The sequence below is a fragment of the Schistocerca americana genome, chromosome 6 (assembly GCF_021461395.2).
Source record: "Schistocerca americana isolate TAMUIC-IGC-003095 chromosome 6, iqSchAmer2.1, whole genome shotgun sequence".
In the NCBI taxonomy this organism is placed as follows: Eukaryota; Metazoa; Arthropoda; class Insecta; order Orthoptera; family Acrididae; genus Schistocerca; species Schistocerca americana.
Window position 1 is genome coordinate 196,743,346 of NC_060124.1, and position 15,049 is coordinate 196,758,394.

The 15,049-nt window shown below is 43.8% G+C and overlaps 1 protein-coding gene across 1 annotated transcript in view; it reads left to right on the forward strand.

Annotated features, from left to right (window-relative positions):
• Positions 1 to 15,049, forward strand: part of LOC124619432 (vacuolar protein sorting-associated protein 51 homolog) — a 120,711-nt gene that overhangs the window by 84,986 nt on the left and 20,676 nt on the right. Inside the window, exon 10 of the mRNA XM_047145808.1 lies at positions 12,584 to 12,808. Coding sequence (XP_047001764.1) covers positions 12,584 to 12,808 — 225 coding nt within the window. The remainder of the gene's footprint in view (positions 1 to 12,583; positions 12,809 to 15,049) is intronic.

Below are 15,049 nucleotides of genomic sequence, written 5' to 3' on the forward strand. Positions count from 1 at the left end.
CAAGACCCAGTGGCGGGGATGATGGGGAAGGGACGACCACAGGTGAACCAGCCTCCTGAGAAACCGGGCCTGCGAGGGGGGCCGGCTCTCGCTGGGGCATCTCGAACGATGGCGATGCCGGTGCTGGAGCTACTGGAGGCTGCCAAGGCTGAGAACCATCGCAGTGCGGCAGAGTCACAGAGGGGAGAGGCTGTAATGTCCCCTGCGAAACCAACACAGGTGCCGGCAATGGGGAAGCCGGTGTCCGAGAGGTCGGAGGGTGGGTGCCCAAACGTGGACGTAGCTGATTTTGGTGACGACGTACCACCCGGTCCCCTGCCTGCAAGGTATAGAGCCGGCGGCCATTTCGGCACAGGACCACCGCCGGTATCCAACATGGATTGCGACCAAACCCACGGGCCCAGACCGACATACCCAGCGGGAAGCCAGGTACTCCATTTTGCAAAGACTGGCGAGGACCAGGCCGGAGGAGGTGCAGCAGTCCTAGGTTGACGCCCATGGAGGAGCTCTGCGGGGCTGCGTTCTCCCATTGGTGTGGTCCGGTATGCCGTCAGGAAAAACGTCAATGCTTCCTCCGCAGGAAATTTGTGCACATACTTTTTCATCTGCGTCTTAAATGTGCGCACCATGCACTCGGCTTCCCCATTTGATTGTGGATGGAAGGGGGGAGAGCAAACGTGCCAAATACTGAAGCGCCTACAAAAATCCTGGAAGGTCTGCGAAATAAACTGCGGTCCATTGTCCGAGACCAGGGTGATTGGCAGACCTTGAACAGAAAAGATTTTTGCTAGTGCCTGGATTGCAACTTCTGAAGTGGTTGAGGAGCAGCGAACCACATATGGGAATCGGGAATAAGCATCAATGACAATGAGCCAAAAGCCATTGAGAAACGGGCCCGCAAAATCGATGTGAACACGTTCCCATGCTTGGGTTGCTGGCGGCCATGAAGAGAACGCTGCCCTGGGAGATGCCTGTTGGCTCGCACACTGGGAACAGGCAGCCACCAAGTGCTCAATTTCTCTGTCAATACTGGGCCAGTACACATGTCTGCGAGCCAAGGTTTTAGTACGGGAAACACCCCAGTGCCCCGCATGTAATAACGTGAGGACTTCCCTTCGTAAACTTGCAGGAACAACCGCGCGAGGAGCTGTATCATCGGGAGCCAGAAGGAGAACTCCTTTCAAGACCGAGAGGCGGTCTCATAGAATAAAATAATTACGAAGAGGGTCCGAGGCCCGGCCCGGAGGGCGGGATGACCACCCCTGCTGAATGAGGCGAACTACTTGCCGGAGAACCGCCGTTTCTCTGGCGACTCGAGAACTAGTGATCGGGAAGCCATCAACCGCTTGGCGGGACGCCACATCCAAATGAAAACACATAATCTCCTCTCGATCGAACATAGGATCCGGGCCCACTGGAAGATGGGAAAGAGCGTCGGCGTTGGCATGCTGTCCGGTAGGGCGAAAATGAATGTCATAATGGTACTTAGAGAGGAACAAGGCCCAGCGCTGTAGTCTGTGGGCCGCCCTATCCGGAATCTGAGAGGCGGGGCCAAATAACGATATTAACGGCTTATGGTCAGTGATTAACTGAAACTTCGTGCCATACAAGAAAGGGTGAAGCTTGGTAACAGCGTAGACAATGGCCAAAGCCTCTTTTTCCACCTGGGAGTAATGGGCCTGTGCGGGACTAAGAGTTTTAGACGCAAACGCCAGTGGTTGCTCGGAACCATCTGCATTGCGACGGGCCAGGACCAGCTCCACCCCATACTGCAAAGCATCTGTAGCCAGGACCAACGGCTTATGGGGATCAAAAGTAGCCAAACAAGGCGCTGACGTGAGGAGGCCCTTCAACGATGTGAACGCTCGTTCGCATGCAGGCGACCAATCAAAAGGAACACCGTTGCGCAGAAGGCAGTACAGGGGGCGGGCTATGGTGGAAGCCCGGGGAATGAACTGGTGGTAATAGGCTATCTTGCCTAAAAAAGCTTGTAACTCTTTCAGTGAAGCGGGTCGAGGAAGGTCGACAATACCTTGGACCAAACTTCCTAGTGGCTGGATGCCATGCCGAGAGATGGTGTAGCCCACATACTCAATGGACGGTTGGAAGAAGTTTGACTTATGCAGGTTGCAACGCAAGCCCACAGACCTGAATTTGAGAAAGAGGGTGCGAAGGTTGTGCAAGTGTTCCTTCGTGCTGTGGCCTGTGACAATTATGTCATCCAGGTAATTAATACAATGAGGGATTGTCGACGTGACGTGCTCAAGATAACACTGGAATATCGCCGGGCCACTGGATATTCCGAAGGCCAACCGCTGGTATTGGTAAAGGCCAAACGGGGTGTTGACAACCGCCAGCCGTTTGGAGTCCTCATCAAGTGGTATCTGATGATAAGCCTCTGAAAGATCGATTTTCGAAAAATATTGGCCTCCCGCCACGGCAGAGAACAATTCATCAGCACGAGGCAAAGGATAGGTGTCCACCACCAATTGGGAATTAATGGTGGCCTTGAAATCGCCACAAAGACGTAATTTTCCCGAGGACTTCCTTAAAATAACGAGGGGTGAAGCCCACTCACTAGAAGAAATGCGAAGAACGACTCCTAGGGCTGTCAGCCGGTCTAGCTCTTCCTTTACCTGAGGGCGGAGAGCCAAGGGAATCTGCCTCGCGCGTAGAAAATGCGGGCGAGCCAACACCTTCAACATTAAGTGAGCTTCAAAATCTGAAACACGCCCCAGGCCCTCCTCAAAAATATCTGGAAAGTCTGAGATCAAAGATTCCAATGATTGATAGGGAACGTCTTCGGAGACCAACTGTATGGTGTCAGCGATAGAAAAACCAAAAGCTTGAAAGGCATCCAGGCCAAAAAGGTTAGCGGAGCTCGCATCACTGACAACAATAAAAGTAATAGGCCGAGTGACTGATTTGTAAGTCACGTCGGTAGTGAATTGACCCAGGAGGGGAATGAACTGTTTACCATAACCACGTAGACGCCGGTAAACTGGCGCCAACGGGGACGATCCAAGGTCGGAATAAGTTTGCGCATTCAACAAGGAAACTGCCGCGCCCGTATGTACTTGCAGTTGTAACCGGCGCGAATGAACCGACACCTCGATAAAGAGTTTGCGTGCCGATGCGTCGGGAGCCTGGCCCGATGAAACTTCCTGAATGTCAACGTCCATGTCCTCTGTACCTGCTTCCTTTGATTCTTTTGAGGCTGAGCGGCAAACTTTAGCAATGAGACCTTTTTTATTACATTTACGGCAAACGGCCCAACGCTGGGAGCACTCTGACCGATCATGATGTATATAGCACGACGCACAGGATGGCAACAGGAGCCGGCAGCCGGAATTCTGTTTATGCGCCGTGCGGGAGCGGCCGTAATGGCTGGATTGTACCGCTCGCACGTCATCCACCCCGGACACAGTGGATGCGGCCGCGCCGCCCTGAACTGCCGTGACGTCGCACCACGCTTCCAGCTGTTGACCTGCGGCGTGAGAGACTTCATACGATTGAGCAATGGACAGGACTTCCTTGAGGGAAGGGTCTTCTAACTGCAGAGCCCGTTGCCGGACCTCCCTATCAGGGGCAAAACTTGATACAGCGAGGGAGATATCCAAGACAAGAAGAGAGCACGACATACCTCCGCATCGGCAACGTGAAACGCCTGAAAATGCTGCCGAAGGCGATGTTCATATGCGTCCCAATCCTCCGCTGTCTCGTCATACGGGAGAAAGGGAGGAGGGAACGGCGCTGGAGCAGACGGCGTGAAGAGCAATGCCGGAAGCACTTGTTTCATGGTGGCCATGAGCTCCATCTGCTGCTCAACCAAAACTCGCACTAAATCCTCCATGCCGTGGAGAAGCTGCGAAACCGGAACAACGACGCAACATGCGAAAGAACGACTCAACTCGTCGCCAATTGTGTAGTAACACTGTTCACGTTTACGTCGCACTTCACTTAGCGTAGACCGGGACTGTATCCTAGGCATGGCCGATGTTAACTGACTGGGCACGGCCCGTGCTGCCGGAGTTGTTGTTGTTGTTATGCCGGCAGAGGTCGCGTCCGAATTCTCGCGTGCCCTCTGGTGGACGGGACTCTACTTGTGGCAACTACCGTCCGTGACGCGCAGTGCCGATGTGCGCCTCCCGCGATCTTTCTGGTGGCTACTGCACTATGTCTGACAAAATTCGCATTGCAAACAGAGATTTGTTAAGACACTTCAGCAGTTCTGTGGTGTGCTCCTCCCAGTTGAATTTATTATCAAGCTGTAATCCCAAGAATTTAACACTGTCCACTTCTTCTATCTTCTTGTCATCATATGTTAGACATATACTCGTGGGGCACCCGTTACAAGTTCTGAACTGCATGTAGTGTGTTTTTTCAAAGTTTAGTGACAAAGAATTGGCTAGGAACCAGTGATTATTGTCCACAAATATTTTATTAGCTGATCTTTCTAAGACTACACTTGATTTGCTATTTATTGCAATGTTTGTATCATCGGCAAACAAAACGAACTTGGCATCTGGTAATGTTATTGATGAAAGGTCATTGATATACACAAGAAAAAATAAGGGCCCCAAAATGGAACCTTGTGGGACCCCACATGTAATTAGATCCCAGTTGGATGATGCCTGATAGCTTGATACTTGTCTCTTTCCTAATAACAGCCTTTGTTTCCTGCCAGAGATATAAGATTTGAACCATTTTGCAGCATTTCCTGTTACACTGTAATATTCTAATTTACTTAAAAGGATATTGTGATTTACACAGTCAAATACCTTTGACAGATCACAAAATATACCAGTAGCCTGCAATTTTTTGTCTAACGAATTAAACACATTTTCACTGTAAGTGTAGATAGCCTTCTCTATATTAGAACCTTTTAGAAATCCAAACTGTGACTTTGACAGTATGTTATTTGAGATAAGATGGTTATAAAGCCGGCAGTACATTACTTTTTCAAAAATTTTTGAGAATGCTGGCAACAGTGAAATTGGGTGGAAATTTGATGCTATTTCTTTATCTCCCTTCTTAAACAGTGGCTTAACTTCAGCATATTTCAGCCATTCAGGAAATATTCCACTGAGAAACGACTGGTTACACAGATAGGTTAATATGTTACTTAGCTCAGAATCACATTCTTTAATTAACTTTGTTGATATTTCATCATACCCACTAGATGTTTTTGATTTTAAAAATTTTATGGTGGACATTATTTCTGTTGGGGTAGTGAGGGTCAAATTCATATTATGGAAGTTACTTGAAATGTCTGGTCTGAGGTATTCCATAGCAGCATCTACCGAACATGACAACCCCATCTTTTCAGTAACAGTTATAAAATGTTTGTTAAAAAGTTCTGCAACACTATACACATCTGTCACCAATGTATCATTTACTCTTAATGCTATTTGTTCCTCTTCATGTCTGGTTCTACCGGTCTCCTCCTTCACTATATCCCATATTGTCTTTATTTTGTTACCTGATATGACTATCTTTTCCTTGTAATATATTTGCTTTGACATCCATATTACAGTCTTTAATATTTTGCAGTATTTCTTGTAATGTGCTATAGCATCAACATTGGAACTGTTTCGGATTGACAGATACAGTTTTCTTTTTGTTTTACAAGATACCCCTATTCCTCGAGTAATCCATGGCTTCTTTGTAGACTTTGCTCTAACGTTGGGAAGTTTTGGGAGAAAACAGTGTTCGGCTAAGGTAAGCACTTTATTAGCAAAAGTGTTATATTTTTCATTCATGCCATGAGCACTGTAAACATCAGTCCAGTGAATGTCTCTGAGGAGTGTCCTAAAATAATCAATTTTTGGCTTATTAATTACACTCTTGAGCTCAGATTTAACAGATTTTATATCCTGTTCAGTATTAACATTTAACAGAAGGAACTGCATGTTATGGTCTGAGAGGCCACTGACTATTGGTTTTGTAATATAATTTTGTTCATTGGACTTTTCTATAAAGATATTATCAATGGCTGTGTGTGAGCAAGTGGCTACCCTAGTGGGGAACTTAACAGTGGGAATTAAGTTGAATGATAGTGTTACTAACTCAAATGAGTCTCATTTACTTCCCCTATTCCCACACCACTACAGTCACCCACATGGAAAAAACTACAGCACCCATCACACCAAAGCCCAAACCTAACAAGGTCCCATGTCTGCAGTTGGTGGGCAGTCCTGTTGGGCTGCTTGGAATGAGGGCCAAATAAGGAAACTAACAGCTTGTAGTCAGTGATGAGGAGGAACCTTGCTCCATATAAGGAAATATGAAACTTATTAACTCCAAAAATAGTAGCCAGAGTCTCCTTTTCCACTTGTGAGTGATTACAGTGCACAACAGAAAGTGTCTGATGCTTAGGCAATGCGCCGTTCTGTGCCATCTGGGTTCTGATGGGCCGGGACTGCACCAATGCCATACTGGGTTTTGTCAGACACCAGGGTTACAGGTTTACCTAGCATAAAAGAAGCCAGACAGGGAGAAAAGCACAAACAGTGCTTCAGGGTCTGTAAAGCCCATTGACAATTTGCAGATTAAACAAAATTAATGCACTTCTGGTGTAGTTGGTGAAGAGGATGGCAGATGTGCATGGCCCAGGGAATGAACTGAGCATAATACAAAATCTTATCCAAAAAGGATTGGAGCTCCTTTAGGTTCTTGGGCACCCACAGGTTGACAATAGTTTTGATGTGATCATCTGTCAGGATGATGCCATCTTTGGTGATTACATGTCCCAGAAAATGCACCTTTGGGGAGAAAAACTGCACTTTTCCAGCTTGCAACAAAAGCCATTCTCAAGGAGGCAGTGGAAAACTGACTAGAAGTTTCATAAATGCACCTCTCTGCTATGGCCTGTTACCCAATGCCATCAAGGTATTGACACAACAGGGAATGTCCTGAATCAACTGCTCCAAATACCGTTTATAAATTCCCAGTGCAGACGAGATTCGTAAAGGCAAGCAATTGATTTGGTAAAGCCTAAAGAGAATGTTGAGGACCAAGAAAGTCCAAGAGACTGCATCTACAGCAACTACAGGTAGACAATGTGCAAATTGAAGCATAAAAAATTCTAGCCTACAGACAACTTCACCAAATACTTCACTGTCTGTGGACATGGATACATATCAAAGGCACGTTTCACATTGACCATTGGTTTAAAATCACTGCAAAGTCATATAGTGCTGTTGGGCTTGTGCATCATCACCTAAAGGATGGCCTACGGACTCAATGGAATAGAAAACATGGTGCCTTGATCTTGCCAGTGCTGCAACTTGACTTTTGTATTAAATTAAACAGAGAACCGACTCGTGGAGATAACATATTGGACCTACTGATAACAAACAGACCCGAACTTTTCGACTCTGTATGTACAGAACAGGGAATCAGTGATCATAAGGCCGTTGCAGCATCCCTGAATATGGAAGTTAATAGGAATATAAAAAGAGGGAGGAAGGTTTATCTGTTTAGCAAGAGTAATAGAAGGCAGATTTCAGACTACCTAACAGATCAAAACGAAAATTTCTGTTCCGACACTGACAATGTTGAGTGTTTATGGAAAAAGTTCAAGGCAATCGTAAAATGCGTTTTAGACAGGTACGTGCCGAGTAAAACTGTGAGGGACGGGAAAAACCCACCGTGGTACAACAACAAAGTTAGGAAACTACTGCGAAAGCAAAGAGAGCTCCACTCCAAGTTTAAACGCAGCCAAAACCTCTCAGACAAACAGAAGCTAAATGATGTCAAAGTTAGCGTAAGGAGGGCTATGCGTGAAGCGTTCATTGAATTCGAAAGTAAAATTCTATGTACCGACTTGACAGAAAATCCTAGGAAGTTCTGGTCTTACGTTAATCAGTAAGTGGCTCGAAACAGCATATCCAGACACTACGGGATGATGATGGCATTGAAACAGAGGATGACACGCATAAAGCTGAAATACTAAACACCTTTTTCCAAAGCTGTTTCACAGAGGAAGACCGCACTGCAGTTCCTTCTCTAAATCCTCGCACAAATGAAAAAATGGCTGACATCGAAATAAGTGTCCAAGGAATAGAAAAGCAACTGGAATCACTCAATAGAGGAAAGTCCACTGGACCTGACGGGATACCAATTCGATTCTACACAGAGTACGCGAAAGAACTTGCCCCCCTTCTAACAGCCGTGTACCGCAAGTCTCTAGAGGAACGGAGGGTTCCAAATGATTGGAAAAGAGCACAGATAGTCCCAGTCTTCAAGAAGGGTCGTCGAGCAGATGCGCAAAACTATAGACCTATATCTCTTACGTCGATCTCTTGTAGAATTTTAGAACATGTTTTTTGCTCGCGTATCATGTCATTTCTGGAAACCCAGAATCTACTATGTAGGAATCAACATGGATTCCGGAAACAGCGATCGTGTGAGACCCAACTCGCCTTATTTGTTCATGAGACCCAGAAAATATTAGATACAGGCTCCCAGGTAGATGCTATTTTTCTTGACTTCCGGAAGGCGTTCGATACAGTTCCGCACTGTCGCCTGATAAACAAAGTAAGAGCCTACGGAATATCAGACCAGCTGTGTGGCTGGATTGAAGAGTTTTTAGCAAACAGAACACAGCATGTTGTTATCAATGGAGAGACGTCTACAGACGTTAAAGTAACCTCTGGCGTGCCACAGGGGAGTGTTATGGGACCATTGCTTTTCACAATATATATAAATGACTTAGTAGATAGTGTCGGAAGTTCCATGCGGCTTTTCGCGGATGATGCTGTAGTATACAGAGAAGTTGCTGCATTAGAAAATTGTAGCGAAATACAGGAAGATCTGCAGCGGATAGGCACTTGGTGCAGGGAGTGGCAACTGAGCCTTAACATAGACAAATGTAATGTATTGCGAATACATAGAAAGAAGGATCCCTTATTGTATGATTATATGATAGCGGAACAAACACTGGTAGCAGTTACTTCTGTAAAATATCTGGGAGTATGCGTACGGAACGATTTGAAGTGGAATGATCATATAAAACTAATTGTTGGTAAGGCGGGTACCAGGTTGAGATTCATTGGGAGAGTGCTTAGAAAATGTAGTCCATCAACAAAGGAGGTGGCTTACAAAACACTCGTTCGACCTATACTTGAGTATTGCTCATCAGTGTGGGATCCGTACCAGGTCGGGTTGACGGAGGAGATAGAGAAGATCCAAAGAAGAGCGGCGCGTTTCGTCACTGGGTTATTTGGTAACCGTGATAGCGTTACGGAGATGTTTAATAAACTCAAGTGGCAGACTCTGCAAGAGAGGCGCTCTGCATCGCGGTGTAGCTTGCTCGCCAGGTTTCGAGAGGGTGCGTTTCTGGATGAGGTATCGAATATATTGCTTCCCCCTACTTATACTTCCCGAGGAGATCACAAATGTAAAATTAGAGAGATTAGAGCGCGCACGGAGGCTTTCAGACAGTCGTTCTTCCCGCGAACCATACGCGACTGGAACAGGAAAGGGAGGTAATGACAGTGGCACATAAAGTGCCCTCCGCCACACACCGTTGGGTGGCTTGCGGAGTATCGATGTAGATGTAGATGTAGAAGGCACTGTGGCAGGGGCTAAAATACTTCAGTACCACTGATGGTGTAAGAGAAGCATGTGCCTTGAAATTTTCAGCCCAACCCAAAGTGTTCTCAAACAGTGGGTCGTGTAATTGCAGTAGGGAGTCCAAATCATGAAAATAAGTGGATTGAGACGTTAAATGCACTTTGTCAACAAACTGGAAGCCAAAAAGAAGAATAGGCCCAAAAATATTTTATGCCATTCGTGAATTTATTATTAACGATGTAAGTTGCTGTTCCACATTAAAGAATTGCCCCCACAAAGGAGTGCACTGTTTACTACAAGACACAACCTGACACAGTGGCCATTGCGACTCTGGGCACCCGAGGAGCCTGTACGTATCTCAATGAATGAGCTGACCGTCACTCCCATGTTGACATGAAATTCAACCGGCCACCTCTCCACAAACAATTTCAGCAAAATAGGCTGTGATAACCCACACAGGGCAGCAGGGATGGCCTCACAGTCCAGCGAGAACTCAAGGGCATCCAGAGACTGACTCATGGCTCGCTGTCACAAACAGTTGCAAAATGGCCTATCCCGTAGCATACCCCACACATGCCTTCCAGGTACAGACCGTCCCAATGAATGTGCAGCAAATGACAGTCCTGACTAGACCACTGGCTAACCCAATTAGCAGAAGGAGAATTATACTGAGGACCCAAAGATAACTGTGGGCAGAAATTACAACACTGTGACTGATGCAAACCCACTGATCTCAGCACTGGTCAAGAGAGGCAGTGCCGCAATGTCACTGCTCTGGAATCATCACCATACAGTGACTTGGTGGATGGCAAGCCCATCTGGGATACCCTGCAAGGCACCAGGTGCTGTTAATCGTATGCACCTAAGTGAGCCACCTGCCAGTTATCAGAAAGAATATCTGTTGTTGCCACCATCAACTCATGCAAGTCTGCAATCTGAGCAGTGTAGGCTAAAGAAGGGTTGGAATAGGTCGACACCCTAGTCTGAACTTTGGGATCAGGCACTAACTGGACAATTATGCCCTGAATTAGCAAGTGTACATAAGAGGTAGCTGCCACTGCTTTTGTTCCTTTTTAGGCATGACCATTCCTGTCAGCATTGCAGAAATGCTGGGTCCTTGGTAGTCGAAAATTAACACTAGGTAAAGGAAACAAAAAATAGGGGCATCACATGCGTAAGGACATCCTTCACCACCACTTTAGTATCTACACTGGTATGTCAATGTCTCTACGCTGCAAAGTCAGCGTAGGTACTTCATGGGCCGAACAGGAAACAGAACTCTGTGAGAGGAAGTAAATACATTCCAGAAGGCAAAAATACAGAGGGCATTACTGCACAAACAACATTTCATGTGTATAAATTATACATTAAGAATATGTAAAGCAATGCTTGAAAGTCGAGTACTATAAGTTAGCTCCTATATTGTGGCATTGTGTATGGGTAGCAGTTTATTGCTTTTCTTCCTTATAGAATGGCTTTTTCATTATTATTATTGACCCCATAACACATTGTTTATTCATAAGTCTGTTTTTCCATTCAATATGGCTATAATATCACACTATTTTATGCAGATCAAATATAATAAAGGACCTTGTCAAGTGTCAGTTGTATGTTGATTTATCACTTGCAAACTTTCATTCAGTTATGGATCGGTGTTGATGAACTGTTTATTTATATGTTCGAGCTTCATAACTATATGCCTCAGCAGTGCATCATGAGAACATTGGATCAACTACGAGGACTATGTGAAAATTTCTCGGCTTGCCATTGAAAGACTGTAGATTTTGGATTAAAATATGCACTTTTATTTCAACACAATACTCTTTTACGTTAATACGCTTTGTCCAATGTTTGTCCAGTGAATAAATTCTTTTCATGAAGACTATTTGATAAGGCCAACAAAATTCCTATCTTCATTAATTAACTAATTTATTCAGTTACTTGCGTTCCATAAATCCCACTATGAAAGGAAACTTTCAGGTATGTGGAATGGGTGGAGGTATACATTAAAATGGCAAAACAGCTATTATAAAATGCAAATGCATAAGTCTTGCATGTAATTTACAAATTATTATTTTCCTCTTTGTGAGGTACTTAATAAAAACAACACCTTTTTCATCACAGAAAGCACCTGCAATATCTTTTCAGCAGAAATAAACTTCGCCTTTAATGATGCAGAGCCTCCAGTTTCCATCACCTGCTATAATTATGGTTTTATTTCTGGTGTAAAGTGTTGCATGTCCACAGTAGCAGTCAGTCAGACTAAATCAGTAGCGATCTTTTTACAACAGTCTGAACATTCCTGAGAGATTCATTTTCCCATTTACTTTTGGACATTATGCAATAAATGCAGCATCCACCATACACAAAGCTCTCTCATAGATACTTCATATAATATTTACTGTACTCTTTCTTTTGATAAGCTAATGGTGACGGCTATTTCATACATCTTTAAATACTGATTTTCCAGTATCATTTTGTGAACTTTTGTGATAGCTGGATCTGTGGGCACAGTTTTGGGCTATCCTACACATTTTCAAGAGAAGTGCAGCACATCTTAATTCTGCTTGACTCCCCATTTACATTAAAACTTCCAATTGTTGCACCTTTGTGAATGAAAGTCTCTGATTTCAAACCTGTATTTATGAGTCACACAAGGTCAACGTAAGTCTCTAATATTTATGTGAAACTTACACATCTGCATGAAGGTCATGTCAGTGGTCTTCCATCACAATTAAATTTAAGGTGATAAAAGATCTGACTTCAGTTTCACTAAATATTTTTGAAATAAAGTAATTTAAATTTTACCACACACAAAAATTAGAATGGGTATCACTTATCAGTTATTATTAAGCTATAATTTGTGTGTATACTCCTACTTACTTATAAGCAATTCTCTTTTGTTATTATCAGTAGAATATGGTGTATAAGTATGAATAATGTAAAATACTTTAATTTGCAGGAAAAGAATAAAACTAATTTTTTGCCATATTCTGGTCTACAGGTATTTGTGCAACCTGAACTGACATTTGGGCTGAAGCCTCACTTTCGTGATGCATTCTGTGTGGACAGTGTACGAGAGGAGCTGGTTGTAGGTTTCCTGCATCATTTAACAGCTACAGCCCGATCCTTTTGCAGTGACTCAGTGAAATCTGTACCTTTGCCCTCACTGCTCTTGCTACTTTCCAAGACCTGTCTTGAGCTGGAATCATCTAGTGTGCATTATTTGGTAAGTAATATGCTTCATCTTTGGAAAAATCTTCTGCTTGTTAGAGTTGATTCATGTCAGGGCTTTGTTACTTGTTGATGATTTGGAGAGACACAAAAACTGATAGTAACATGTTAAGATTGTTCTTCCCTTGATGGAAACTTTCATTTTTCATATTTATCAGGAAATATTTACTGACATTGGACAGCAGATAATAAAGCGTACATGCAATACTCACTTAATCTGTTAGCCATAAAAAAATAGAAGATACCTCATTTTGAAATATTTGTCAGGTACTTGCTATAATTTACTTGCAGTTATTTTATTTTGTGCTAAGCATATAACATCAGATGGAAGTTGCTTCTATGTTGGAGGAAAAATAAATGAAACTAATTTACTATCGTTGTGTTGAGTTTTTTATGGTGGCCATCTTTATATTAATATGAACAAGTGATAACAAGATTCACTGTTAAATGAAATGAAAGCACACCAAGTATTAGTGTTTGACAGATACTTTTCTATCTTAATGTATATCTAGACTTTCCACATCCCTGATTGTTCTCGGACAGGTGCTCATGACCTTCAGCTGATTCATGACAACTTCACTTTCAAAAGTGATAGATGTAGAATAGGATACACTCCTGACATCATATTTGTCTTTTCTGGGACCAGAGCTTAATTTGAGGAACAAACAAGGAGTAGGAGGAGATCAATTTTTAACATCCTGTCAACAACAAAGTCATTGGATATGGAGCACAAGCTTGGATTAGGGAAGGAAATTGGTCATTCCCTTTCAAAGGAACCATCCTGGAATTTGCCTGAAGCAATTTAGGGAAATCATGAACATAAATCTGGATGGCTGGATGCAGATTTGAACCATTGTCCTTCCGAATGCAAGTCCAGTGTGCGAACCACTGCACCGCCTCCCTCAATAGAAACAGGTGAATGAGTTTTCACACACAGCACAGATCCACCATGTGAGTCCAAGGATATGAACACTTCATTGACATAACCATATGACTTTCAAGGAGATAACAGACAATGAGGCTGTATGATAGAGTATGTAATAGAACTTTGTAAGACTGCCAAACCTCTACTACAGAAATATCAAGATCTCTGCCAGAACAACTCCTTCACTGAACAGAGTGTACAAGCTAGAGTTGAGCTGATGTGAACTATTGCTGAAAGCCAAAAGATAAAGTGGAGCAACATGGTTGGAAGTCATGACATGGAAGTGAACAGGAGGTGAGCCTCAGAGCTCCTCAAGAACCTCATCAGAGATCCCGCATGTTCTAAGAACAATATCCGCAAAGTAACTACAAAGACTCAAGAGCACATAGCATGGGATCTTTGGAGTGAAAGACATTTTCTCAAAAATGTGGTCACCATGGCTGAGCTGGAATTGTCCATCCATGATGTGAAGCTCAACAGAGCAGCTGGTGTTGACAAACTGAAGGTTTAAAAAACTGAAAACGTATCACCAAAAACACGGAAATGACACCTGAATATGATGAACAACTTTATTGTCAAGTTGTAGATCTCAAAGATGTGGAGAGAAGGCCACAGTCCCCACACTGTTTAAACCAAGAAAGGAGTGAAATGACCCAAAAAGTTTCCATTCTGTGTCAGTGTTCTGCCATACCTTGAAGATCATGGAATGCCTGATACTTCATCGAATCACCAGCATCCTAGAAGAGAAATCTGTACACCAGCAAGCAGGTTTCTGACATTTAAAGTTATGCACTGACCAGCTGTTAAACAGGACACAACATCTTGAGGGCAGGTTTGAAAAAAAAGTTGATTACTGAAGTGGTCTTCATCTAATTGACAATACACTGATTAAACTATATGATCGGACAAGAGACCATCATCTGACATCCTTGGTTGGCACCGTTCTCCTCAGCAAGAGACTCTATGTTAGTCTCTATGGAAAGAACAGTTGGTGGAGGAATCAGAAGAATGGTTTACCATGAGGAAGGAAATATCCTGGCACCAATATTGCACAATGTGTACACAAATTACTGGGCAATACCAAATCACACTAGCCATGTCATACATAGTGTTGATACAGCAGTGGCAGTGCAAGACTCAGGCTTCTTAGGGATTGAAGAGAAATTGGCACAAACTTTGTACACACTCTGCCTCTATTATGCTAATAACCACCAGAAGCTATGTCCCAGCAAGACAAATACCTGATTTTCTGTTTCAGTAAAAGAGAAGCATGGTGAGAATCTACTGTGATGTGTGAAGGTGAATGACTCC